Here is a 25,324-nt window from a genome sequence, read left to right as displayed (position 1 = left end):
TTTCGACGCGAGAACGCGAGGCTGTTAAGAAACAGGTCGACGAAATGCTACGCGACGACACCATCCAGCCGTCGAAGAGTCCGTGGGCATCCCCGGTGGTGCTAGTGAAGAAGAAGGATGGTACTCTACGTTTTTGCGTCGATTATCGTCGCCTGAACAAAGTCACGAAGAAGGACGTGCATCCCCTTCCCCGGATAGACGACACCATGGATCGATTACACAACGCAAAGTACTTTTCGTCGATGGACCTCAAGACCGGTTACTGGCAAATAGAAGTCGACGAGAGAGACCGAGAAAAGACTGCTTTTATAACACCAGACGGCCTGTTAGAGTTCAAGGTCATGCCCTTCGGTCTTTGCTCGCCACCTGCGACTTTTCAACGGGTTATGGATACAGTACTGGCCGGCTTGAAGTGGCAGACGTGTCTCGTGTACTTGGACGACGTCGTTGTGTTTTCCTCAAACTTCGACGAACACCTTCGGCGCCTTGAAGTTGTACTTCAAGCAATCAAGACCTCCGGACTCACCTTGAAGCCTGAAAAGTGCCGCTTCGCGTACGAGGAGCTCTTGTTCTTGGGTCACGTGATCAGCAAGGATGGTGTTCGCCCGGACCCGCGGAAAACAGCTGCCATCGCTGACTTCCCGACGCCCACCGACAAGAAGGCCGTACGCCGTTTTCTCGGCTTGTGCGCCTATTACAGACGTTTCGTCAAGGAATTTTCACGGATCGCCGAGCCACTGACGCAACTCACGAAGGCCGACGTCGAATTCAGGTGGGAAAAGTCGCAAGTTCAAGCATTTCAAGAACTGAAACGACGCCTGCAGACGCCTCCCATACTTGCGCATTTCGACGAATACGCCGATACGGAAATCCACACCGATGCAAGCAGCGTAGGACTCGGCGCCGTCCTTGTGCAAAAGACCGACGGATTCGAAAGGGTCATCAGTTATGCTAGCCGGTCGCTATCAAAGGCAGAAATCAACTACTCCACAACAGAAAAGGAGTGCCTGGCCATCATCTAGGCTACATCGAAGTTTCGCCCCTACCTCTACGGCCGTCCCTTCAAAGTTGTGAGCGACCACCAAGCCTTGTGTTGGATAGCTAACTTGAAGGACCCTTCAGGTCGCCTCGCACGGTGGAGCCTACGACTTCAAGAATTTGACATAACCGTCGTTTACAAGTCCGGAAGAAAACACTCCGACGCCGACTGCCTGTCCCGCGCCCCCGTCGACCCACCGCCGCAGGACGACATGGAGGATGACTGCTTCTTGGGAACCATAAGTGCCGAAGACTTCGCCGAACGACTGCGAGCGGACCCAGAACTCAGGGGCCTTGTGGAATACCTCGAGGGCAGGACCGCCGTTGTTCCCAAGGTATTCACGCGAGGACTGACGTCGTTTTTCTTGCGCAACGGTGTTCTCCTTAAGAAGAACTTCTCGCCGCTTCGAGCCGATTCCCTTCTCGTAGTGCCCTCGACATTGCGACCAGAGGTCCTCCAGGCTCTGCATGACGACCCGACGTCTGGACACCTGGGTGTTGCTCGCACGCTCGCAAGAATACAGGAAAAGTACTACTGGCCGCGCCTTGTCGCCGACGTAACTCGCTACGTCAAGACCTGCCGGGACTGTCAGCGACGCAAGACACCGCCGACTAGGCCAGCCGGACATCTGCAGCCTATCGAGCCACCTCGACGGCCGTTCCAGCAAATTGGGATGGACATACTGGGGCCGTTCCCGACGTCCAGTACCGGAAACAAATGGATCGTCGTAGCTACCGACTACCTCACCCGCTACGCCGAGACAAGGGCCCTACCCAGAGGCAGTGCCGCCGAGGTAGCGAAGTTCTTCGTTGAGAACATCCTCCTGCGTCATGGCGCCCCAGAGGTCCTCATCACCGACAGAGGTACGGCGTTTACTGCTGACCTAACTCAGTCAATACTGAGATACAGCCAAACAAGCCACCGCCGGACCACAGCGTACCATCCACAGACCAATGGCCTCACCGAGCGGCTAAACAAGACCATCGCCGACATGCTGGTCATGTATGTCGACGTCGAACACAAGACGTGGGATGCCATCCTTCCGTATGTGACCTTCGCATACAACACGGCCATGCAAGAAACGACGCAAATGACGCCGTACAAGCTGGTCTACGGAAGGAGCCCGGCAACGACGCTCGACGCAATGCTACCAACCGCCACCGACGAAGACGACCTCGACGTTGCCGCCTATTTGCAACGCGCCCAAGAAGCTCGACAGCTCGCCCGCCTGCGCATCAAGAACCAGCAGAGGGTCGACAGCCGTCACTATAATCTTCGACGACGCCACATGGAGTACCAACCCGGTGACCGTGTGTGGGTCTGGACGCCGATACGCCGACGTGGGCTCAGTGAAAAACTTCTTCGGCGATACTTCGGGCCATACAAGGTGCTTTGACGTCACGGCGCTCTTGACTACGAGGTCGTCCCGGATGGCATTACGAACTCCCAGCGACGCCGCGCACGACCTGAAGTCGTCCATGTCGTGCGCCTTAAGCCGTTTTTTGCGCGTTAGCGAACCTAGGGACTCTACTTTTTCCTTTGTTATTGTAATTTATTTGTGTATGCACTTGTTTTTCCTTTACATGTTCTGTTGCAAGCATCGGGACGATGCTCTTTCAGAGGGGGGCAATGCCACGCCCGCTTCTTCTTTTATTTTGATGTGTTCGAGTTTGGCCAGCAAGGACGGTTATCAACGCTCGACGCTGGCCCCGAAGCAGTGTTCGAGAAGCTTCACGATTTTGGTAGATCGTTTTGTTAAGATTGCGCGCCGCACGCGAATGTTCTAGCTTTGTCGAGAGATAACACCGCCACCAGCGATATCGCTGGAAAGTTCCATAGCGCCTGTATAAAAGCCGACGCGCTTGACCGCTTGTCAGTTGATCGACGGACGACGCCCTGTTCGCCGTTATCATTGTACAGCGTGTATTGCTGTATTGCTAGTTCTCATTTTCCGGCCACAATTTCGGCCAAATAAACACTTTCATCCTGCAAATGCCGACTGCTGTCTTCGTCGACGTCACGACCACGTGACAATATTGTGGGACAGCTTGTGAATATAAGGCATAACGGCCACTTTTTGATGTGCATCGGTTGATGCACTCTGTGAACGATTGTTCTGCATGCGCATTTTTCGGAGCAAGGCTTCCGAAACTGAACACTGTACATGCAAGGGGTAGCCAGCCTGTAACAACCACCTGTAACAGCCTGGCAGCGCATTCCAAACTGGTCAAGAGGGGCATTGTTAATCTATGTTTTTTGAATGCAGTGAAGAAGTCTTGCCATCACGAGATGCACTCAAGCCTTTGCTCCCAGTCCGAGCGGTTGTTACAGGCTGGCTACCCCTTGCATGTGCAGTGTGCAGTTGCGGAAGCCTTGCTCCGAAAAATGTGCATGCAGAACAATTGTTCACAGAGTGCATCAACCGATGCACATCAAAAAGTGGCCGTTATGCCTTATATTCACAAGCTGTCCCACAATATCAAGAAAATTGCTGGACGCTCAAAAGTGAAAATGGTGTTTTCAGCACCACAGAAGCTCATTAAACTCTGTAATCAGAGGAGCTCTCGGGTTCAGCGAGGCTGCAAAAAACAGCACAAAGGTTCATTTGTCGCCTGCGCTACTAATGCAGTTTACAGTATTCCGCTGTCTTGTGGTGAACAATACATAGGGCAGACAGGGCGATGTCTAAACGAACGTCTGAAAGAGCATGCGCTAAATGTAAAGAAAACGGCACGTGACGGCTGGTTGGCCATGCATTGCGGATCTTGTGGCTCTGAACCTCTTTTCGCACAGTGTACTGTTGTCAGCAAAAGTAGTGATAGGCTCACTTGTGAGATTATAGAAGCTGAAAAAATATCTTCTTTGGGTTCAGCATGTGTCAGCACCCCCTCTGTACACCTTTCAGATAAAGAGTTGTACCTTCTAAGAAAGTAGCGTGCGCATGTGCGACGGTGTGTGAGCATGGTATATATACGCATGTGATGTTCAATAAACTTTTGTTGGTAGTTCGCGCTCGTATGTTGTCTGGCGTCGTTTTCTTTGTGTCTGCTTTTCCTGCGCTGCGAAGTGTTTAAGAACACACGGGAATTGCGAGGCACGCCACCTCGAGGTGGCACCTCGGCCCTCCACAACCCTGCCCTCTCTCGGTGAACGAGATCATGAAGGGTGCGGTACAGATGTGCCCTTTACCAAAGTGCCCTCTTTGGGACGAGCTCACGTGGAGCACCAGCGCGATGGTTCATCGGAGCCCTCGAGCCCCACGACAGAAAACCTCTCGGGCTGCCCTCAAACTGACGTCGCACGCCGGTCCTGCACTCCCCTGCTGGTCACCGCGTCTGCACCAGTACACGACATCTCAACATCACTGAGAGAGGCCGAGATCACTCCTCATCCAGCACAGTTGGAGGAGCCGGCCCCAGATTCGCCTTCGCTGCGTCATATACAGACACCAGCTCCTGTCGTGCTTGACACGCCTACGGTGCAGGCCCCGGAAGAGGCCAAGGTATTCATCACTGTGCTAGACGACGAATTTGATGAGGAACACGACCTCGGCGCTGAAGACACTCGCAGCATCCTCTCCAGCGAGAGCAACGCAGAAGGCCGCGGGGCAGACATCGACACCGGCCGCGAGCAGAGTTTTCCGCCGAGTATCTCGAATTCCGCGGCGTTGCCAGAGACCACGACCACCTTCGCGCAGGTGCCAGCACCTCTCGTGTGTCTGGCCCGCCTTTCGCGAAGGTACAGGAAGAGCCGATGACACACACCAGTGACACCACTGTGCTCGCAGACCCACCGGAGCCGCTTCTGCTGCTTCGACAGCATTCCTTGACCAGATGCGCACCCGGTCACCTCATGTTGTGCGACAAGGTTCTCCGGGACAAGCACAAGAATGTTGCCCTGTCAATATTCTCGGAGCTGATTGAAATACTATCTTCTTTCCTGAAGAAGCCTGCTGTAGAAACCCCAGCCAAGGCACCCGGTGAGCCTTCTCGGATGCTGGTCCGGCAAGCTTCTTTGGCCGTGCCGCGTCTGCCGCTTTCTCCAGGACATGGCCGAAGCCAGCCGCGAAATGTATCTATGGCAGCTGTCCACAAGACGTCCATGCATGGCCGAAACCGACCACAACGATGTAGCCAGTCTCGCCCTCCAGATACACTTCTGGCAGATCCCCGAACGATATCGCAGCGTGGCCGGGACAGACCACCGAGATGCAGTCAATGCCGCCCACCGGAAGCGTCATCGGCAAAGCTCCAAACGAAGCCCCAGCATTGTAGCGAACGACCACAGAGACACAGCCAGCATCGGCCACCAGAGACATTGTCGGTGGCTTTTCTCTTTCGCAGTCATGGCCGAGTGTCAGGACGATGAGCGGCAGGCTATAGCTTCGGCCCTCGTGCTTCACCAGTACGAGGAAGAGAAGAACAAAGTTCAGAATAGAACAGCCGGCGCATAGCAAGGGTGCTGTCTCTGTCTCTTCTTCCTTACAATATATATATATATATATATATATATATATATATATATATATATATATATATATATATATCTGTGTGTGTGTGTGTGCGTGTGCGTGCGTGCGTGCGTGTATAACCATTCGAATCGCCATTCACTACCTTGAAAAGCATATGCTAACGCTAACAGAAGCTAAAAAGTAAGGAAAGGCTGGCGTAAGAATGACCAGGCGACGTTGGTAAGTCCCAAGAACCAAGGAGTCGAGCAGTGCCGCAGAGTGCTGGCGAGTCGTCTTGCGTCGAATGGCATTGCAAGCAGATTTCCTCGGGAGTCTAGTTTCGCCTGCTCAGTGTACACTGGCAACAAACGGCGGAGATCGACTAGTGTCACATTCATCCTTGTAAACCTCCGGTTGGGTGTCGCGGTTGTTGTTGCAAGCCGAATGAACCGCAGTTGCAGGAGTTGCCCACTGTCGTTCCCGAGCCAACGTCGTCGCATCGCTTAGGTGGAAGCTATGTCCTGTGCAGGGATGTGCATGGGTGCTGTTGCGAATCGGGTAGCGTGGCCAGTGTGGACAAGAAGTGGCCATTGTGCCCGGAGCAGTCAGCAAGACAATTTGATGGAAGAAAATACCTTGTGTACAAGTACTTACATCGTTCGATCTCAGTGAACATGCACCTGCGCGGTTGTGGCCCACACCCTCTTTCTTCTATCCATGCGGTGGCGAGAATTACACCACTGCTGCAGCACTGCTAGGTGCATAACGAAAAGCACAACCGTTCTTCAAAAGACAATGCCCAGTTGACAACGTAGGGCTTAGAGGTTGAAGACTGACACCTCGAATGAACCTTTTTGTGCAATAGGCGGCTCATTGACCCCACTTAGCCGCACCTCGACGGGATAAGGCCAGACTGGTGACCGGAGCTGCACGGCGTCGGAGAGTTGGCACCGCAGGTGCGCGGAGCGCTATTGTTTCTCCCTTCCATTCCGTTCAGAAATGTTGTCAATCGCTGAAAAGCGTGGGAGTACGGCGACTGGCTTGGGCGGTCGGCGCCGGCAAGGCAACGGCACGACAGTGCACAGGTGGCTGGACGTCTATGTCATTTTGTTATTATTTGTTTTGCTGAATCGAAATAGACCTTTCACAATCATGAATTCACCAGCCTTTTTGAACATTCTCGCGTCTAAAGAGAGGTCGCATGTATCCTGTACCAGCGATTTGTTCATAGAAACAGAGCGATGTCTTCGTTCCCAGCCCGCGCGGCGCACGGTCATGTCATCGTTTTGTAGCCTTACACAAGGGCACTCTAAATTCCTTTAAGTGAGAGGACACCTTCCCGAAAGGAGGTCATGCGTGGTGACACACGAAAAAGGAGTATCTCCCTCCCGGCAATGTTCCTTTTCGGGAAAGCAGGTCTCACATCGACTTTTCGAACGTCAAGGGTGCTCTTGCACACATCGTGCACGAGTCGACAATGTAGCCTTTCGCTCCGTGGGTGCCGCCTAAATCCCTCTGTGATGTAAATAGACGTGACCCCCGAAAATCCACTGCCGAGGCAGAGACGTCACCTTTTGTACGCCCGCATCAAGTCGCTAGCACCGCCATGTTGAATTCTGGCAGTGTCATTTTCCTTTTAAATAGTGTCGTGCACAGTAGTCTGCACAGTGGGCGCCGCCGACGAAAGCCCCAACTAAAACAGCGTGGTTTTTAACAATGCTCTCTCTCGCTGATTAACGAGCAGAGCCTGTTTTTTATTTTCTCTCACTCTCTTTTTTTGGTGGCGCTCATCTGGGAAACCACACCCAATCGCGGAGGCCACCTAAGGAACACAGTGCGGTGAGGTGTGTTATCATCGCAACTCTTCTGAAAAGGGTCCTTGAGATCAGAAAAATGGTCTTTCTGTGAAGTACTGCAGTTTTTGTCCGGGGTGAGGGGTATTAGGTAAAAAGACGAAGAAGTCTGCATTGAACACGACTCCCTGCTGTCCGTACAGGGGCAAGAAAAATAAACGTCCCTGGCCAGCTGTCAAAGATGACGGCCCCCTAATTTGGCACCCCGCAAGCTCGATATAATCCTTTCATGTTCGAGAAGTACCCGCCGCAACGGTGTATTCACAGTACCGTTCTATAGCTTAATCCCGAGCGTCCGGTTAGTCAACAATAGTTACTCCTTCACGGTAGCACGGCTCAGCGTGGGGGAGCAGAGCCCGTTAATCAGCGTGTCGCTGTGTCACAAAATGCCAATCCATGGAGCTACGCCTCTGTTTGCAGGGCATTTCTGACGGTCATGAGCTGCGCAGCCAGTTACAGGGCCGCCACGGGCGCAGTGAGCACAGCCGGTCAAATCAGCAATGTTCGCACCGAGTGTCTTTTCGACCATGGAAAGCAATTCTAGAAAACTTCAGAATGCCTTCCGGCCCAGGTGGCTGTTTTGATTGGCGGTACACGGCAGCACGAAAAAACATGGTTGATCCCTCCGTCATAGGAATCGGAATAACACGAAAGTAAAGCGTGCCCTTACAGAAGTAACTGAATGTTTACTACTGTACATTGATATAAGGGGAGCTTGTAAAATCTATATTGATGTCTCGCAGCTAATGGCACCGTTTAACGTGTATGCACCCACTTTGATGATTGGTGGTACATCTCCATCCCGTCGACTAACGTCCATGTTAAATGATTAAACAAACCCTTGTGGTAGCTGTAGTAGTCAGCGGTGAAAGCGTAATCAAAGAAGGAGGTGTGATAGCCAGAAGAGCGTCGCATATTGGACGCAGAACTTGATCGCCATCCCGCGGCATGTTAAAATGTGATTGAACACCACGGCCGGACTAGAGGGAAATGCAAAGCGCGTCGTGCCGCCCCGCTAGCCCGGCCGCGACTTTTCTCGGGGCGAGCACGTGAACGGGGAACGCGGTGTTACAGCCAGGTGTGGCAGGCGCGCGTCGCAGATCTATTTTTGGTTTAGATTAGCGTGATGCTATGAGTATAATGTTCTAGTTCACTATAGCTATGAGCGAGGCCGACGCTTTTACCACGCTTGGGCCAATGTCAAAATTGGCACTGACAAGATTGAACTTCTATTGAAAACGCGCCAAATGGAATGGACGTGTAAAGCGTTGCAGGTGCTAATCGCGGAGGCCATAGTAATGACGAATTGCTTTACCTTACAGCTCCCAGAGGGCAACACCACCCCGCCGACCGGGAGAGTTAGATATAAAATGCGCGTTTGTAAAGCCTCTAGAGGCTGTGACCGTGGCGCAGTCAATGAAGAAAAAAAAAGTGACCGTGGCGCAGTGGATAGCGTGCCCGGCATCTGTTGTTGCGGACCGAGCGGTCGTGGGTTCGATGCCCGGTGATGGAACCTTTTTTTCTTTGTTATGTATTCGTGTACCTTTTTCAACGTCATTTATGTGACGGAAATACGTCACTGAAGTCTTGGTGGACCTCGGCATAAAACACTTTCGTGTTAAAATTTTCGGGGGGGGGGGGGACTGTAGCCCGGTCAGACGCTCCCCACTCTCACCCCTGGTTACGCCACTGGTCGTCGTGATGGAGATGAGCCACCAGGCGTCAACGTGGTTGCGCCCATATCAAGCGGTGCTATATCTGCCATACATCAATAGACATTGTGCAAGCTCTCGTATATCAATGTATTTTCAACATTCAACTAGTTCTTCGAGAACACGTTTAACTTTCGTATTACGCTGATTCCTATAACGGAGGGATCGACCATGTTTGTTTCCTTGCCATCTCATCGTGTGCATTGTGTGACGTATTTTCGTCGCTCAAATACGTCTTGAAATTCATAGCAGGAAACAGCGCAGATACATGAGACAAGAGAGACTGACAGGACTTGGCGCCCAGTCCTGAAAGTCTCTCTTGTCTCGTGAATCTGCGCTGTTTCCTGCTATGAACCCAAGCCAACAAGCTCAAGTTTACACCTTTTTAACGCCATGAAAGTCATGGTGGACCCCGGCATAATGCACTTTCGCGTCAAAAAGCAACAAAAGTCTTCGCTAATCATAGGACGATAACAAATTTTCTATTTGAACCGAAACCAGAAAACAATCGTTAAAACATTTTATCGAAGCGGTGCATCATTGTACATGACGAGAGACGTATAGCTAAGCAAAATCATCATGAAAACCAAACTAAAATTTTAAGGGCGAGGCTCTGCGTCAAAAAAACTAGATGTGTAACAAAAGAAGCAACAGCAACAACACTTCAATGTCCAAGGCAGCATCAATAAAAGAAGAATTAAAAGTGTAACAAAAAGTCAGAGTTTCGCCGCAACGGCGAAGCAATGAATGCGATAGCAACAAATTGGAATGTAAAGCGAAGAACGGTAAGCAGCTCGAAATTGCCAGCGCTTCGATCAAGCCCGAAGGACGCACGAAAAGAACGCATACAGGACGAGCGCGAACTATCATGCGCCACAGCTCAGCACTTGAAGCGCGCTGATGAAACATAAAGCAGGACGCACGAAACGAACGAAGATGTACACACAGGACGAGCGCGAACTATCGCAGTTGTTACTTAATTCTCTTTGAACAGCGCGCTCCTTTCGCAAACGCGGCCGCTGCAGCGAGCGAAGTGACCTTCGTGCGCTTTGTGACTTCAGCGCGGACATCGCGGGGAAAGCACGACATACAACACCCCGCCCCCCGCCCCCCTCATTCCTCGGGATAAGCGCGCGCAGGCGACCACGCCCTGTAGGGCGAAGAGCATCGCGTTCGCAGGAGCGGGACAACGACCTTTAAAGCGCTCCTCGCGCGCACTTCGCGCCATCTCACTGGTGACCAAGAATTCATGCTGAAGTAAATGGTGTATGTAAATAGATCGCGTTAGCAGGCTGAAAGACGTATTTCTCGTGGCCTAGCCGTCTAACGCTGCGCGCTGCGGAGCCAGAGGTCGCCTGTTCGATTCCTTGCCTCGGAAAAAATATTTCTGAATTATTTTTTTGTGGCTTTTTTATAGTGTCACAAGGCACTAGTGGGTCAGTGGCACAAGGTAGTAGTGTCACAAGGCAGTAGTGGGTCAGTGGAACAAGGTAGTATGGGACCCTCTCTGAAAGAGTAACAACGACGAAATGCTGAAGGGACAGGCTCCGGACCTTGTTTGTTAGCGAGTCTCCTTAGGGCAAACAAACAAACAAACAATCATTGTCTCAGCCATTATTTTTGCTTGTACATATCTGTAAATATACGTTTTCTTGTAAAATTACTGGCGGATGTGCTCGGTACGCTTGCCTGCGTTTCCTTGGGAAAACCAACAAGGAACTTTATAGTGGTCGCCGCCTGCACACTGCAATGACTGAACGTGGATCGCCGGCGCAGCAGCAGCTGCAGTGCCATATTGTTCTCCTGCCTCCTGGTGACCCAGGAACCTTTTCAGGCACTGACAAAGACAAGGTGAATGTGGAAGATTGGGTCGCAATGTACGAGCGCGTTAGCGAGTATTATAGGTGGGACCCCATGTTGATGCTGGCTAACGTGGTCTTCTACCTCAGGGAGACGGCACTCGTTTGGTACGAGACGCACCAGTCCGAAATAAACATCTGGGACATCTGCAACTCGATGCTCATCGAGTTGTTCAGCAGGCCATTTGGTCGACAGCAGGCCGCAAGAAAAGATCTGGAATGCCGCGTTCAGATGTCGACGGAGTCTTACGTTTGCTACATAAAGATGTACTGGGTCTTTGTCGAAAGGCCGACGTCAACATGACCGAGGCTGAGAAGATGGCGCATTTCTTGAAGGGGATTGCCGACGACGCGTTCAATCTACTAATCGTGAAGGATTGCCCCACCGTCGACGCCGTGGTCAAGGAATGTCAAAGTTTTGAGCAGGCCAAGAGTCGTCGCATCAGCCGCCAGGTCGTACGACTACCTAATACTGCAGCCACATCGACTTGCCAAGACCCCCCCACGTTCACGCAAGCTACGTCGTCAGAAAATGTCGCCCGCATCGTCCGCCGTGAACTGGAAGCAATGGTTCCTGCTGACGTTCCACAGGCTAACGCGTCCACCGTATCGCTCATACAAGCAGTCGTACGCCAAGAGATTGCGAATCTCGGCATAGCACCTGTTTGCTCTATTCGCACTCCCGAGAGCACTCCTGCCGTCGTCAACCAGATCCCAGTGTACCCTTCACGCTACCGAAACCCTGCTGAATGGAGGACAACTGATGATCGGCCAATCAGCTTTCACTGCTCTCGCGTAGGACACATTGCGCGCCACTGTCGCAATCGGTGGTCGTCGACTTCCTCCTGGAACACCGGGTCATGGCGTCGATTTGAAAGCAACTCGCGCAGGTTTTCTCCTCGTTCTGATCTCCAGGCTAGTGATGTCACCGTTCCAAGCAGAAGGTTCAGCCGATCCCCGTCACCCCAAGGCCGTCGATCTCTATCGCCGCTTGCTCGTCGATCAACGTCCCCAACACGGCCTGGCCCCTCGACCTCGGGAAACTAGTCCATGCAGCTCCCGGAGGTGACGCTGCAACAACGACCCGGTCTTCAAATCCTCTGCTGACGATTCCTACGTGCCGAAACATTTTAGAAATCTTGGTGGATAACGTTACCGTTACAGCCCTAATAGACACTGGTGCACAGATTTCAGTGATGAGTGCTACTCTCCGGAAAAAAATTGAGCATATGCTCACGCCTCCTGTTCAGTGTGCAGTAATAGTTGCCGATGGGAGCACATCTACAGTTCTTGGTATGTGCACCTCTCGCGTGTGTATTGCTGGCCGTCAGACCATCGTATTGTTCGCCGTGCTTGCGCAGTGCCCACATGACGTGATCCTCGGTCTCGACTTTCTATCGACGCACTCCGCTCTTATCGACTGCTCGACGGGCCTTCTTCAGCTGGAACTCCCTCTAGACGCCTACGTTGACCATGACACTCCCAGTCGCTTATGTGCCATGGAGTTTGTGCATCTTCCGCCTCAAGCCGCGACGCACGTCCAGCTAATCCTTGATCCGCCTGTGCGCGATGGTGAATGAGTTGTTTCACCGATTACCGACGTCGTGTTGAAGCATTCTGTTGCCGTACCGCACAGTGTGGTCACAGTATGCCGTAACCAGACTTGTTTACCTCTTTTGAACTTCGGTCTAACCACCCATGTGCTGCCTGCAGGTATTACGCTCGGCGTGGTGTCGTCACTGCAAGAATGCCATATCTCTCAGTTATGAGCAGTTGTTCCTAGTCACCATGCCAACTCGCTCACTGCACTCGACTTTGCACGCACTGACATTGAGAAAATAATAGCACCAGATCTTCTGCCCACTGAAGCACAAGATCTGCGTGGAGTCTTGACATCCTATGCCGATATATTCGATCTTGACAACCGCCCTTTAGGGCAGACATCGGGAGTGGCCCACCAAATCAACACCTGTGATGCCAACCCAATACACTGGAGCCCTTACCGTGTGTCCGCGGCCGAACGCGCTGTCATCAAGAAAGAAGTCGAAAAGATGCTCGCCAAAGATGTCGTCGAACAATCGGCTAGTCAGTGGGCATCTCCGGCCGTGCTTGTCAAGAAGGACAATACATGGCAATTTTGCGTTGATTACAGACACCTCAACAAGGTCATTAAGAAGGACGTTTACCCCTTGCCACGCATAGATGACGCACTCAACTACCTTCATGGCGCCAAGTTTTTCTCATCCATTGACCTTCGCTCTGGTTATTGGCAGACCACTGTTGATCCGCAAAACCGAGAAAAAACCGCATTTGTAATCCCAGATGGCCTGTACCAAATTAAAATCATGGCGTCTGGGCTTTGCAATGCTCTGCAACGCGCCTTCAAGTGGTCAACGTGCTTGTGCTACCTGGATGATGTTATCGGTTTTTCACCAACATTCGCAAGCCATCTTCAGCGGCTCTCCACTATTCTCGAGGTATTCCGCAACGCTGGTCTACAGTTGAACTCCTCCAAATGCCGTTTTGGCCGTCGTGAAATAACTGTACTGGGTACCTGTTAACGCACCTGGAGTTCAGCCTGATCCCGACAAAATTCGCGCAGTGCCACAATTTCCCGTACCCTGTTCGGCTAAAGATGTCCGCAGCGCTCTTGATTTGTGTTCGTATTTCCGCTGCTTCATCCGGTATTTGCTGATATTGCGCGTCCTCTCACAGAACTACTGCAGAATGAAGTCAGCTTTACTTGGGGTTCGCCTCAAGCTGCTGCGTTTTCGGCGCTCCTTACTGCCCTCACTACTCCAGTATTAGCCAACTTTGATCCCATTGCCCCGACAGAGGTTCGCACCGACGCAAGTGGTCATGGGATTGGTGCTGTTCTCGCTCAGCGTCAACACGGACAGGACTGCGTCATCGCCTACGCCAGCCGACTGTTGTCCTCGGCGGAGAAGAACTATTCAATCACCGAAAGAGAGTGCCTTGCTCTAGTTTGGGCGGTTGCTAAGTTTCGCCCATACCTTTACGGCCGCAGCTTTACTGTTGAACTGACCATCACGCCCTCTGCTGGCTCTCTTCGCTCAAAGATCCCACGGGCCGCCTCGGTCGTTGGTCTCTCCGCCTTAAAGAATACACCTTCGTGGTGGTTTTCAAATCCGGCCAACTCCATCAGGACGCCGATTGTCTGTCACGGTATCCAGTGGATCCACCCGACACCACAGAGAGAGCCGCTGAGGCTGGGGTATTCTCAATATAAGACTTACTCGATAAACGTTGTGAGCAACGCCGCAACTAGGTTTTACGTCCCATCATCGACAGTCTGAGTTCCGCAACTCTAAGCACTTTTCTCAACTTGTACTGCCTTCACGACGGTATCCTATGCCGCTACAATATGCGCCCCCACGGCCCTGAACGCCTTCTCGTCGTGCCTTCCCGCTTGCGGGCAGATGTTCTACGCCAGCTCCACGATGAACCTACCGCCGGCCACCTTGGAGTCACACGCACTTGCGATCGCGTGCGGCGCCGTTTTTTCGGGCCAGGCCTCTATCGCTCCGTGCAAAAGTACGTCAGCAGCTGCGACCTATGTCAACGTCGAAAACGACCAACAATGCTTCCAGCCGGCCACCTTGACCCTATTGACATCCCCGCCGAACCATTCTACCGCGTCGGGCTCGACCTCCTCGGACCATTTCCCACTTCTATATCCAGGAACACGTGGGTCGCCGTAGCGACTGACTACACAATACGTTACGCCGTTATCCGCGAGCTCTTCCCACCAGCTGCGCTACCGATTTAGCCGACATTCTACTGCATGACATCATCTTGCGTCACGGTGCTCCTCGACAGCTTCTCATCGACCTAGGCCGATACTTGTCCCGGGTCATCCAGGACGTTCCTGTTCTACGAACCACAAGTTCACAACAGCATACACCCGGAAACTAATGGACTAACGGAGCTCCTGAACCGCACTATCACCGACATGTTCTCGATGTACGCTTCTGCAGACCAGCGCGACTGGGACGCAACGTTACCCTACGTCACATTCGCTTACAACTCCTCCAGGCATGACACTACAGGCTATTCCCCGTTTTATCTTCTGTATGGACGTGAGCCATCCCTGCCTCTTGACACGCTGCTTCCCACTGGTTCAAACTCGCCTGTCACATACGTTCGCGGTGCCATTGCAAGAGCCGACACAACAAGACAGATTGCTCGAGAGTGACTCGCACTATCTCAGGCCTCTCAAAAAGACCTGTATGATGGCCGACACCGAGATGTCTCTTACGAACCTGGTTCACTTGTGCTATTGTGGACCCCATGTCGTCACATCGGTCTCTCTGAAAAGTTGGTATTTCGCCATGACGGACCACACAAAGCCCTGCGGAAGGTCACTGACCTAACATACGAAGTACAGCGAGTCGTCGATTCAATGCAGTCAGCGCCACCGCCATCCACTGCTGTGCACGTCGTAAGACTGAAACCGTATGCGCCGTACACCTCACTATTTCCGTGAGAAGCGCCGGTTCGGTGCTTTTACACCGCGAGGTAGTGTCAGAAGGCAGTAGTGGGTCAGTGGCAAAAGGTAGTAGTGTCACAACGCAGTAGTGAGTCAGTGAAACAAAGTAGTATTGGGACCCTCTCTGAAAGAATAACAACGACGAAGTGCTCAAACGACAGGCTCCGGACCATCATTGTCTCAGCCGTTATTTCTGCTTGTAGAGATCTGTAAATATACGTTTTCTCGTAACAATATATATATTGAAAGATGCAAGACGACTGCACCAGATAACGCCAACAGAACCGTTTATTCTGCAGTGTCTGCGTCGGCACACAACACCAAGAAGAATAGCGATAATGATGGCTATGTACAAGTGAGAACGATGAAGTACGTGAAATGCGCTTACACTAATTTCCCCCCTCTTCGAAGCAGCCAGCCTGGACGCAACTCAAACATCGGCAGAACGAGCAATAAAAGGCTTCATGCGGAAGACATGACCAATTTCTGTGTTACGACGACGGTGGTCAGTGATGGCCTGAAGCGGGGTGACGAGATAGTTCACTGGAGAAGTTTGTCGTAGAATGGTGTAGGGGCCAATGTACCGGTGAAGAAATTTCTCGCAAAGCCCAGACGTTCCAACAGGGGCCCATAGTAACACCTCATCTCCGGGATGAAAGGCCACGTCGCGTCGTTTACTATCGCAGCGACGTTTTCGTTCCTCCTGAGTGGCTTCCGTGTTTCTACGAGCAATTTCACGGCAATGCGCGACTCGAGCAGCAAACTCTTCTGGTATGGAGCTATACTGCACGGAGCAGGGGCAAGAAAAATGCTGTGTCGAAGACGGAGGAGGCAGATCATCCATGCACTAGGAAGAAAGGACTGTAGCCAGTAGGTTGTTGTGTCGCGGTATTGTAGGCGAAGGTGACGAATGGCAAAATGTTGTCCCAGTTTTCCTGGTCAGGACGTCAGTACATAGAAATCATGTCAGAGAGCGTTCGGTGGAAGCGCTCAGAAAGGCCATTCGTCTGCGAGCGGTATGTAGAAGTGGTTTTATGCTTCATATTACGCGCTCGCAGGATTTCGTCGAGAACCTGGGAAATGAAGGCTTTGCCACGGTCACTCAAAGGAACGCGAGGAGCTCTGTGGCGCAATACGATGGACTGCAAGAAAAACTCAGCAATTTCTGTAGCGGTACCAGAACGAAGAGGCGCAGTCTCGGCGTATCTTGTTAAATGGTCGACTGCAGCGACGATCCAACGGTTACCGGACGGAGTCAACGGCAAGGGACCACACAAGTCAATTCCGACAAATTCGAAAGGTGCGGTCGTACAGAGAAGAGGCTGAAGGAAGCCGGCGGTAGGGAATGTTGACCGCTTACGGGGCTGACACGACGCGGTCGAGCCCACGTATTTGCCTACCGTTGTGGATAAACCAGGCCAGGAACAGCGGGTCTTGATGCGGTCGTTGGGCTTATGGAAGCCTACGTGGCCGGCAGCAATGTCATCGTGAAATGCTTCTAAAACGTGAAGACGAATGCAGCGGGGAAGTACTGGCACTCACTTGTTACCCGTGGAATGATAAATATGGCGATGAAGCACCCCATCTTGTAGGCGAAATTGTCAAAGCTGGCGTCGCAAGCGGCTGCTGGGTGGATTAGTGATGCCGCGAAGGTGATCAATGAAAGTTCGACAGTAGGAGTCTGCCCGCTGAAGCGAACGGGACGTCGGAGCCAGTCGAGGGAGATGCGGAGGATGTCTCTTCAAGAGAGAGCGAAAGCGGGCATCGAGACAGCGCGTCGGTATCGTGATGACATTTGCCAGACTTGTACGTGATAGTAAAATTGTATTCTTGCAAGCGCAGTATCCAGCGCCCTAGACGTCCTGACATATTCTTCACTGATGACAGCCAACACAGTGCGTGATGGTCGGCGACAATGGTGAAGTACCGACAGGAGAGGTACGGGCGAAATTTCTGTATCGACCAGACAATAGCCAAGCATTCCTGCTCCGTGATCGTGTAGTTCCTCTCAGCTATTGACAGGGTCCGACTAGCGTATGCCACAAGCTGCTCTTTAGAGGCGGCATCACGCTGCAGAAGCACTGCACCGATACCTTGTGCGCTTGAATCAGTGTGGATAACAGTGGGTGCTCTCTCGTCAAAGTGGCGAAGCATTGGTCCGGAAGTCAGGCGTGTTTTAAGGGTTTCAAATGCGTGCTCGCAGTCATTCGACCATGCGAAAGAAGCACCAGCGACTAAGAGGTTATTTAAGGGAGCCGTTATGGTAGCAAAGTTGCGTATAAAACGGCGAAAATAGGACGCCAAACCAAGAAAGCTGCGCAACGTCTTTTGGTTGGAGGGTCGAGGGAACTTAGTACAGCTGCGATCTTGTCAGGGTCTGGCTGGATGCCGTCTTTCGAAACGACGTGAGCGAGGACTGATACTTTTGCTGGCAAATGTGCACTTTTTTTGTGTTTATCTGAAGGCCAGCATTGGAAAGGCAGTGAAGTACCTTGTCTAACCTTTGAAGATGTTGGGCAAAGGTAGATGAAAAAACAACGATATCATCTAAGTAACAGAGGCAGGTCATCCATTTCAGGCCACGAAGAACAGTGTCAATCATGCGCTCAAATATGGCTGGAGCGTTGCACAGGGCAAAGCGCATTACATTAAGTTCATAAAGCCCGTCCGGCGTAGCAAAGGCTGTTTTTTCTTTGTCTGCCTCGTCCATAGGGATTTGCCAATATCCTGATCACAGGTCAAGGCTGGAAAATATTTCGCCCCTTGGAGTGTGTCTAAAGCGTCATCGATTCTAGGCATGGGTTATACGTCCTTGCTTGTGATCTTATTTGGCGCTCGGTAATCAACATAGAAACGACAGGAGCCATCTTTTTTCTTCTGTAAAACGACCGGAGAAGACCAGGAACTGGAAGATCGCCGTATTATATTTCGTACTGCGCAGATGTTACTGCTCGGAAAGTGGAAGCACTCGAATCTGAAGCTGGTACTGGTTATGAAGACGGGTAAAGTGCTGCGATGGAGGTCAGTGGAGAGGCATCTATCGTCGTCACAGTCATCCCCTTGGGCAACAGCATGGATTCTGCAGTTGTGTTGAAACGGGCAGAAGAGCGCGGCCACACGAAAACCCATAAGTACGGTTCTTAAATGCGAAGCATTTCTTAGCTAACTCTATCTATCTATCTATCTATCTATCTATCTATCTATCTATCTATCTATCTATCTATCTATCTATCTATCTATCTATCTATCTATCTATCTATCTATCTATCTATCTATCTATCTATCTATCTATCTATCTATCTATCTATCTATCTATCTATCTATCTATCTATCTATCTATCTATCTATCTATCTAATATAGTGCACAATGATACGACGAGGAAGAAACCTTAGAGTAGCATAATACTGCCATTTGTACGCTTATGAAACTGTTTTATTGCCGCTCCCCTCGGACCATTAAGTCTTGTTCTTATTTCTTTTGTTACACTTTCAGTTCTTTTTTTTTTTTGACGCAGAGTTGGCCCTTAAACATTTAGTTTTATTTTCCTGCTGATCTTGCTCAGCAATACGCCTCCCTATCTATACGTCTCTCATATCTGTACTATATTTATACGTCTGTCTATCTATACGTCTCTCATCATCTACAATGATGCACCGCTTGGATGAAAAGTTTTAACGATTGCTTACTGGTTTCCGTTCCACTAGAACCTTTATTATCGTCTTAGGAGTTGCGAAGATGTTTGTTGCTTTTTCTTTGTTCACGTTTTTTCTTTGTTCCGGCAGCATCTGTTTGCTTGGAGCGCAGTCTGTTGAACATGCGTGCAACCACCAACTACGTAGCGTGGTTGTGATGTGGCTATTTCTAGATATGATATTGTCACGTGGTCGTGACGTCGACGAAGACAGCAGTCGGCGTTTGCAGGATGAAACTGTTTATTTGGCCGAACTTGTGGCCGGAAATCAGAACTAGCACTACAGCAATACACGCTGTACAATGATAGCGGCGAACAGGGCGTCGTCCGTCGATCAACTGACAAGCGGTCAAGCGCGTCGGCTTATATACAGGCGCTATCGAACTTTCCAGCGATATCGCTGGTGGTTGCGCAGTCTCTAGAATGAGCTCGAGCGTTCGCGTCTTGCGCGCAATCTTAACAAAATCATCTACAACAATCGTGAAGCTTCTCGAAGAATGAGGCGCGGTTTGCGCTGAGCGTTGCCGACAGCCTTTGTGGGCGAATGCAGCAAAAGTGATAAGAAACGTACGTGGCAATATCCTGCTGACTCTTAGTCTGATTATTGCGAGCGTCCTGGCCGTTGCGGCTCTTGTGCTGTGCATATATTTCTCTAAGTATCTTCAATAAACAGCAGTTCGAAGTTAGGGTCAGTCCCGTGTTTCTTGTGTGTCCTTGGGTTGTTTTGCGCTACAACTTTCCTTCAAGAAATTATATGCCACGCCCCAATCATTAGACGGGTTTCTTCATTCCTGTTCCTGTAGAAATGTGCGCAATCATCGAATGTTGGAGTTCATTTACACTCTGGGAAATTTAAACGTAAATGAGATTGCGGGCCTGCGGTTAGGTATCTCTTATGTTCCAATTATCTCTGGCTGACGTAGAAGCGGCCGCAGCTAAAAGGAACCTTACACACCACACCTGTACAGCAATCAGCGCATTTGTTGGCGTATTTTACGAAACGTTTGTAGGTCCGCTTCTTGCGTATTACCCGCTTATTCTTCCTCTGACCAGCAGCACAAATCTTACCTAGATAATTGGTAGCCGTAAAAACAACATAAATGCCGTATGTACTTGCCACTCTTTATTTTGCCTGTGTGATACGTAATAAATATAAGGAATACGTACGACACGTTTGTTACTATTGCTTTCTGCAGCTGTGCTAGTACTTAACAACATGGCTTCGATTAAACGTTAATCGGCAGTAGCCACTGCGGCGTGAGGAGAATCTACATCTAACAGACGCGTAATCTGTACGTTACAGCTGGCCCACGCTGACGCTGGAATTTCTGCGAAACGAGCTCTTTACCGCGCTCGCGGTAAAAGTCCGGGAACAAAGCTTTTCTTGGCGTATCGAAAACACACTGGGCAGCTTTAACCACTCGAGGGGCCTGCTGTACGCGCGCGCAGCCTTCGCGACGCCACGGAAAGAAGTAACGACGCCGCTTCCACGTCCTACTCATTGAACTCCTGAAGGAGGGGCTGATTTTGTTTGGTGTATCTGAAACCATCATTGGGTCTACACAAAACAATAGCTGGTGCCTGTTCAGCTTCTAAAGTTTTAATTGGCACATGGTAAGTCCTATCTCGTTTTAATTACAGTTTCATTGAGGTGCCGTTTCTAGTAATGACTCGTACACGCTTTGTGCCTTCTCCACTCGCCGCTGTAGCCCCATGCAGTCGACGCGTAAAGAAAGCGTGATAGTTACATGAAAACAGAAATCAGAATGAAGTCATGCCTGATTTATGCAAATAATGTGCGAAATAAACGCGAAAGGAAACAGAGCTTTTAGTCATATGCTTGTTCTTAAACAATACCGCGGCTCTTGGATCCTATTATGCTCATCTCACAGGCAATGTAGAATATGCGGTGTTGATGGAATGTCATTTCACAGGAGGGTACTGTGAGAATGGCATGTTCCTAGGCTGAAGTGACCAATACTGGGGAAACGACGGCTGAGAGGCGATGGTAACTACACCTGTCGCTTCGTTGAACTCAAGTAGCAAAGAAAGTGGACGGGAGCATGACCGTATTGATACAGAGCAGCAAACCGGAAGTGAACAACGCTCAATTAGCACCCAACAGCGGTAATTTTGCCCCGGTAGCTCTATATTTAAACGAAACTTAGCAATCACCTCCCCCTGTGTCTACTCTTGCTTGACTGCGTATATTTATCATACGGTTGAAAATTATTGGAAAAGAAGTCCGTCAGACACAACTGAAGTATTCTTCAGTTGCAAGCACCACAAGCACCACAGTAAGCACAAAAGCACCAGAGTAATTGGAGGAAACCTACCGGCAGAAGTACTCAAGGTTCTGGATAAAGGCCCAAAATATAGCTATGAGCCAGCGCCATCACGACACCAGTACCTTGCTATGGTGCGAGATGTTGCAAACCGCGTTGAAGAAGACAACCGTGATCGAGCCATTGGGGAAGGCGTTGACTGTTTACTAAGATATGGCAATCTAAGAAGAGGAACAACACCACCCATATTGAATGTGGTTAAATTTCTCAAGCAACAAGGTTTAGTAGCACTGCGAGCTGATAAAGAGGGTGGCTTCGTAGTAATGCCTGATGGCCACCTTGAGTGCAAAGCTCTGACGTCAATTGAAAAGAACTTCGTAACAGTTCCCTACCAGCCACAGCAACAAAAGAAAGCTGCAGTCAAGCTTTTGAAGAAAATTAGCCTAGAAAACTTGAGAAAAGCCGTTGATAAGGCTGATAACCTGAACCTCGCTGTGTTTTTTGCAGCTAAAACACATAAAATGGATTGTCCTCTTAGGACAATTGTTTCTGAGAAGGGCACCTGGCAGCACCAGATCAGTGTCTACCTTCAGCGCCATCTGAAGACGCTAGCATTCAATGACTTTCATGATAAGAAGCTCAAGTGAACTGGTTCAACTGCTGGAGGGGGGGTGGACTAGATTGCACCCGCTCCGCCTTTTCGCTGGACGTCGAGGAACTCTTCTACTCCATACCACACCAAGGCCTCTTCAGGGCAGTACGTGAGTGTATCGAACATTCGGGGGAGCTCAGCTTCCAGAATTCTACCGGCTTAAACAGTGGAAACTTCTTAGAACTTTTACAATTTTACCTCCAGTCAACCGCCATCTCTTTTAATGGACAACAGTACGTGCAGAAAAGTGGCATATGCATAGGGTCATCAGTCGCACCGATACTTTGTGACATATTTTTAGCCTCTGTTGACAGGCGTGTAAATGCGCGGGTTGCTGATTCAGAAGTCATTAGTATTTTTAGATACGTAGACGACTACTTAGTCTTTTTACCAGATTTGAGTCCCACAGATTTTGAAAACATTGTCGGGATGATTACCAGTGTTTTTACCTTTGAATCACGTGGTTTAACCTTTACATGTGAGAGGCTAAGTGACAACAGTATGCAATTTTTAGATCTCAAGCTAGCCTTCAACAATGACCATGTTTGCTATATGTATAACCCCAGGACAAAGAAGAGCCTTCTGCCTTATGACAGCGCGCACACTAAACTTGTAAAAAGGAGGATTGCGACGTCATGTGTGAAATCAGCACTAGCAAAAAGCTGCCTACACACCACTTCAGACAGTCTGAACAATCAGTTGCGACGTTTAGACGCTGCGGGCTTTCCGTCGTCGCTTGTCAATGCTGTCTGTGAATCAGTTTTACAGAGCATAAAGAAAAAGGAACCTGACCAGCACAAAGAAAAAGATCGACGAAGACCGCAGGTGATACCATACATCCATAGATTCTCCCACAATCTTAAAAAGATTGCCCAAAGGTATGATGTCAAAGTGGTGTTTTCTGCGCCATGTAAGTTAGGCCAGATTTGCCCTATGCTCACCAAAGAAAAGAAAAAATGCTGCACGAAGAAACATGTTCATCGTTACACTGATTGTGTGACTCAAGTGGTATATAAGATACCACTCAGCTGTGGAAAAGAGTACATTGGCCAGACGGGCCGATGTTTCAACATCAGAACACGTGAGCATTTTTTGAATGTAAAAAACGAATCAGGCGGACATCTTGCAGATCACTGCAGCAAGTGTAAATGCACTCCGCACTTTCATCACGCGACGTTTATCAAGCATGCAAAAACGAAAACAGAAAGAGAAATAATCGAGGCAGCTCATATTAAGAAGTCTGGTAGCAAGTGTGTAAGTACGCCAAGTGTGTATCTAAGTGACAAAGAGATGCAGGTTTTGTATGGTCACCCATGATGCGTTTGAGTTGCTGCTAACATGTGCGCATGCATAAAAGCGGGCTTCGTGCTTTTCAATAAATCAGTTGGAAGTCAGCGCCAGTCTATGTCGTTTGTGTGTCTTCTCTTGTCTTCGTACCATTGCGTTGCACATACTCAGTATATTTCAAAACTGAAGGGCGTAGTTGGTACGACGGGAAACACAACTGCGCAGAGGACCGAAAAGAAGTGGCGCTCGCCATGTTGCCGGCGCAGTTTTAACTCGGTTAAAGTCGTTCAGACTTCGCCATTGCGAAAAGGTTGTGCTTTTCCAGAGGCTACCATTTCTAAAGGTGCCAATTATTGGTGCGGTTGTTTTTCGAAAAATTATTATTGCTTTTAGGCCTTCATAAACGGCGCTTTAATTCGGGGTCACCGGCATCTTTCATTCTGAAAAAAAAAAAAAAACTATCACGTTAGTGAAAACTCAGTCTGGACGTATGCCGAGCTTTGCTCACCTGGAGGTTTTCCAGGAATGAGGTCAGAGTATGGTGGACTGTGAGAACTGAAGGAGTCGAGTGGCTTTGCTGGTTGCTTGACCACGGTTGTCGCATCTTCCAGCGGTATGACCGGGTCCCTTGGCAGGCAGTCAGGGCCAAGGCAAGTGGTTTTCAGAGGTGGCGCGGTAATCACAGGCTTTTCTTTGTGATGGCGACAGGGACAGTCGTCTACAGCCTTCTCTGGTGGTGCCAATTCTGCGTAATTGGAGCCTTTCGGTCCATTCTTTAGAACCTGGAAATAAGGTTGGCGAGCGTTATATTGTGTCGATCGGTAAACATACATTTCATTTAGTTGCTGATTTTTAACACGAAAGTGTTTTATGCCGGGGTCCACCAAAACTTCAGTGACGTATTTCCGTCACGGAAATGACGTAGAAAAAATTTACACGATCAGATGTCAAAGAAAAAAAGTTCCGTGAATGGGCATCGAACCCACGACCGCTCGGTCCGCAACAACAGATGCCGGGCACGCTATCGACTGCGCCACGGCCACAGACTCCAGCGGCTTTACAAACGCACCATTTATATCTACCACTCTCCCGGTCGGCGGGGTGATGCCCTCTGGGAGCGGTAAAGTAATTCGTCATTACTGCAGCCTCCACGATTAGCACCTGCAACGCGTTACACGTCCGCCCCATTCGGCGCGTTTTCAATAGAAGTTCAATTTTGTCAATGCCTTAACACACCGCGAGGTGGCGATCTTAGACCAAGCGTCGTAAAAGCGTCGGCCTCGCTCATAGCATCACGCTAATCCAAACCGAAAATAGGTCTAGGACGCGCGTCTGCCTCACCTGGCTGTAACACCGCGTTCACCGCTGACGCGCTCGCCCCGAGAAAAATCGCGGCTGGGCTACCCGGGCGGCAGGACGTGCTTTGCGTTTCCCTCTAGTCCGGCCGTGGTGTTCAATCACATTTTAACATGCCGCGGGGTGGCGACCAAGTTCAGCGTCCAATATGCGACGCTCTTCTGGCTATCACACCTCGTTCTTGGATTACGCTTCACCGTTAACTACTAGAGCTACCGCAAGGGTTTGTTTAATCATTTAACATGGACGTTAGTCGTCGGGATGGAGATGTACCACCAATCATCGAAGTGGGTCCATCCACGGTAAACGGTGCTATAATAATAATAATATGTGGGGATTAAGGCCCCAAATCCACGATGTGATTATGAGGGACGCAGTAGTGGAGGGCGCCGGAAATTTCGACAACCTGGGGTTCATTAGAGTTCAGGTAAAGCTAAGTACACGGTAAACGGTGCTATAGCTGCCAGACATCAATATACATTGTGCAAACTCTCTTATATCAATTCAGGTACTTCTGTATACATTCAGTTACTTCTGTAAGCACACACTTTACTTTCGTGTTATTCCGATTCCTATGAAGGAGGGATCAACCATCTTTTTTGAAGCTGCCCCCAATGTTTACAACTGTC

The 25,324-nt window shown here is 50.1% G+C and overlaps 1 protein-coding gene across 1 annotated transcript in view; it reads right to left on the bottom strand.

Annotated features, from left to right (window-relative positions):
- Positions 1 to 25,324, bottom strand: part of LOC119400572 (proline-rich protein 36) — a 342,207-nt gene that overhangs the window by 177,376 nt on the left and 139,507 nt on the right. The window contains exon 3 of the mRNA XM_037667633.2: positions 23,848 to 24,121. Coding sequence (XP_037523561.1) covers positions 23,848 to 24,121 — 274 coding nt within the window. The remainder of the gene's footprint in view (positions 1 to 23,847; positions 24,122 to 25,324) is intronic.

Source organism: Rhipicephalus sanguineus, chromosome 7 (assembly GCF_013339695.2).
Source record: "Rhipicephalus sanguineus isolate Rsan-2018 chromosome 7, BIME_Rsan_1.4, whole genome shotgun sequence".
NCBI classification, from domain to species: Eukaryota; Metazoa; Arthropoda; class Arachnida; order Ixodida; family Ixodidae; genus Rhipicephalus; species Rhipicephalus sanguineus.
This window is presented reverse-complemented; position numbering and strand designations above follow the sequence as displayed.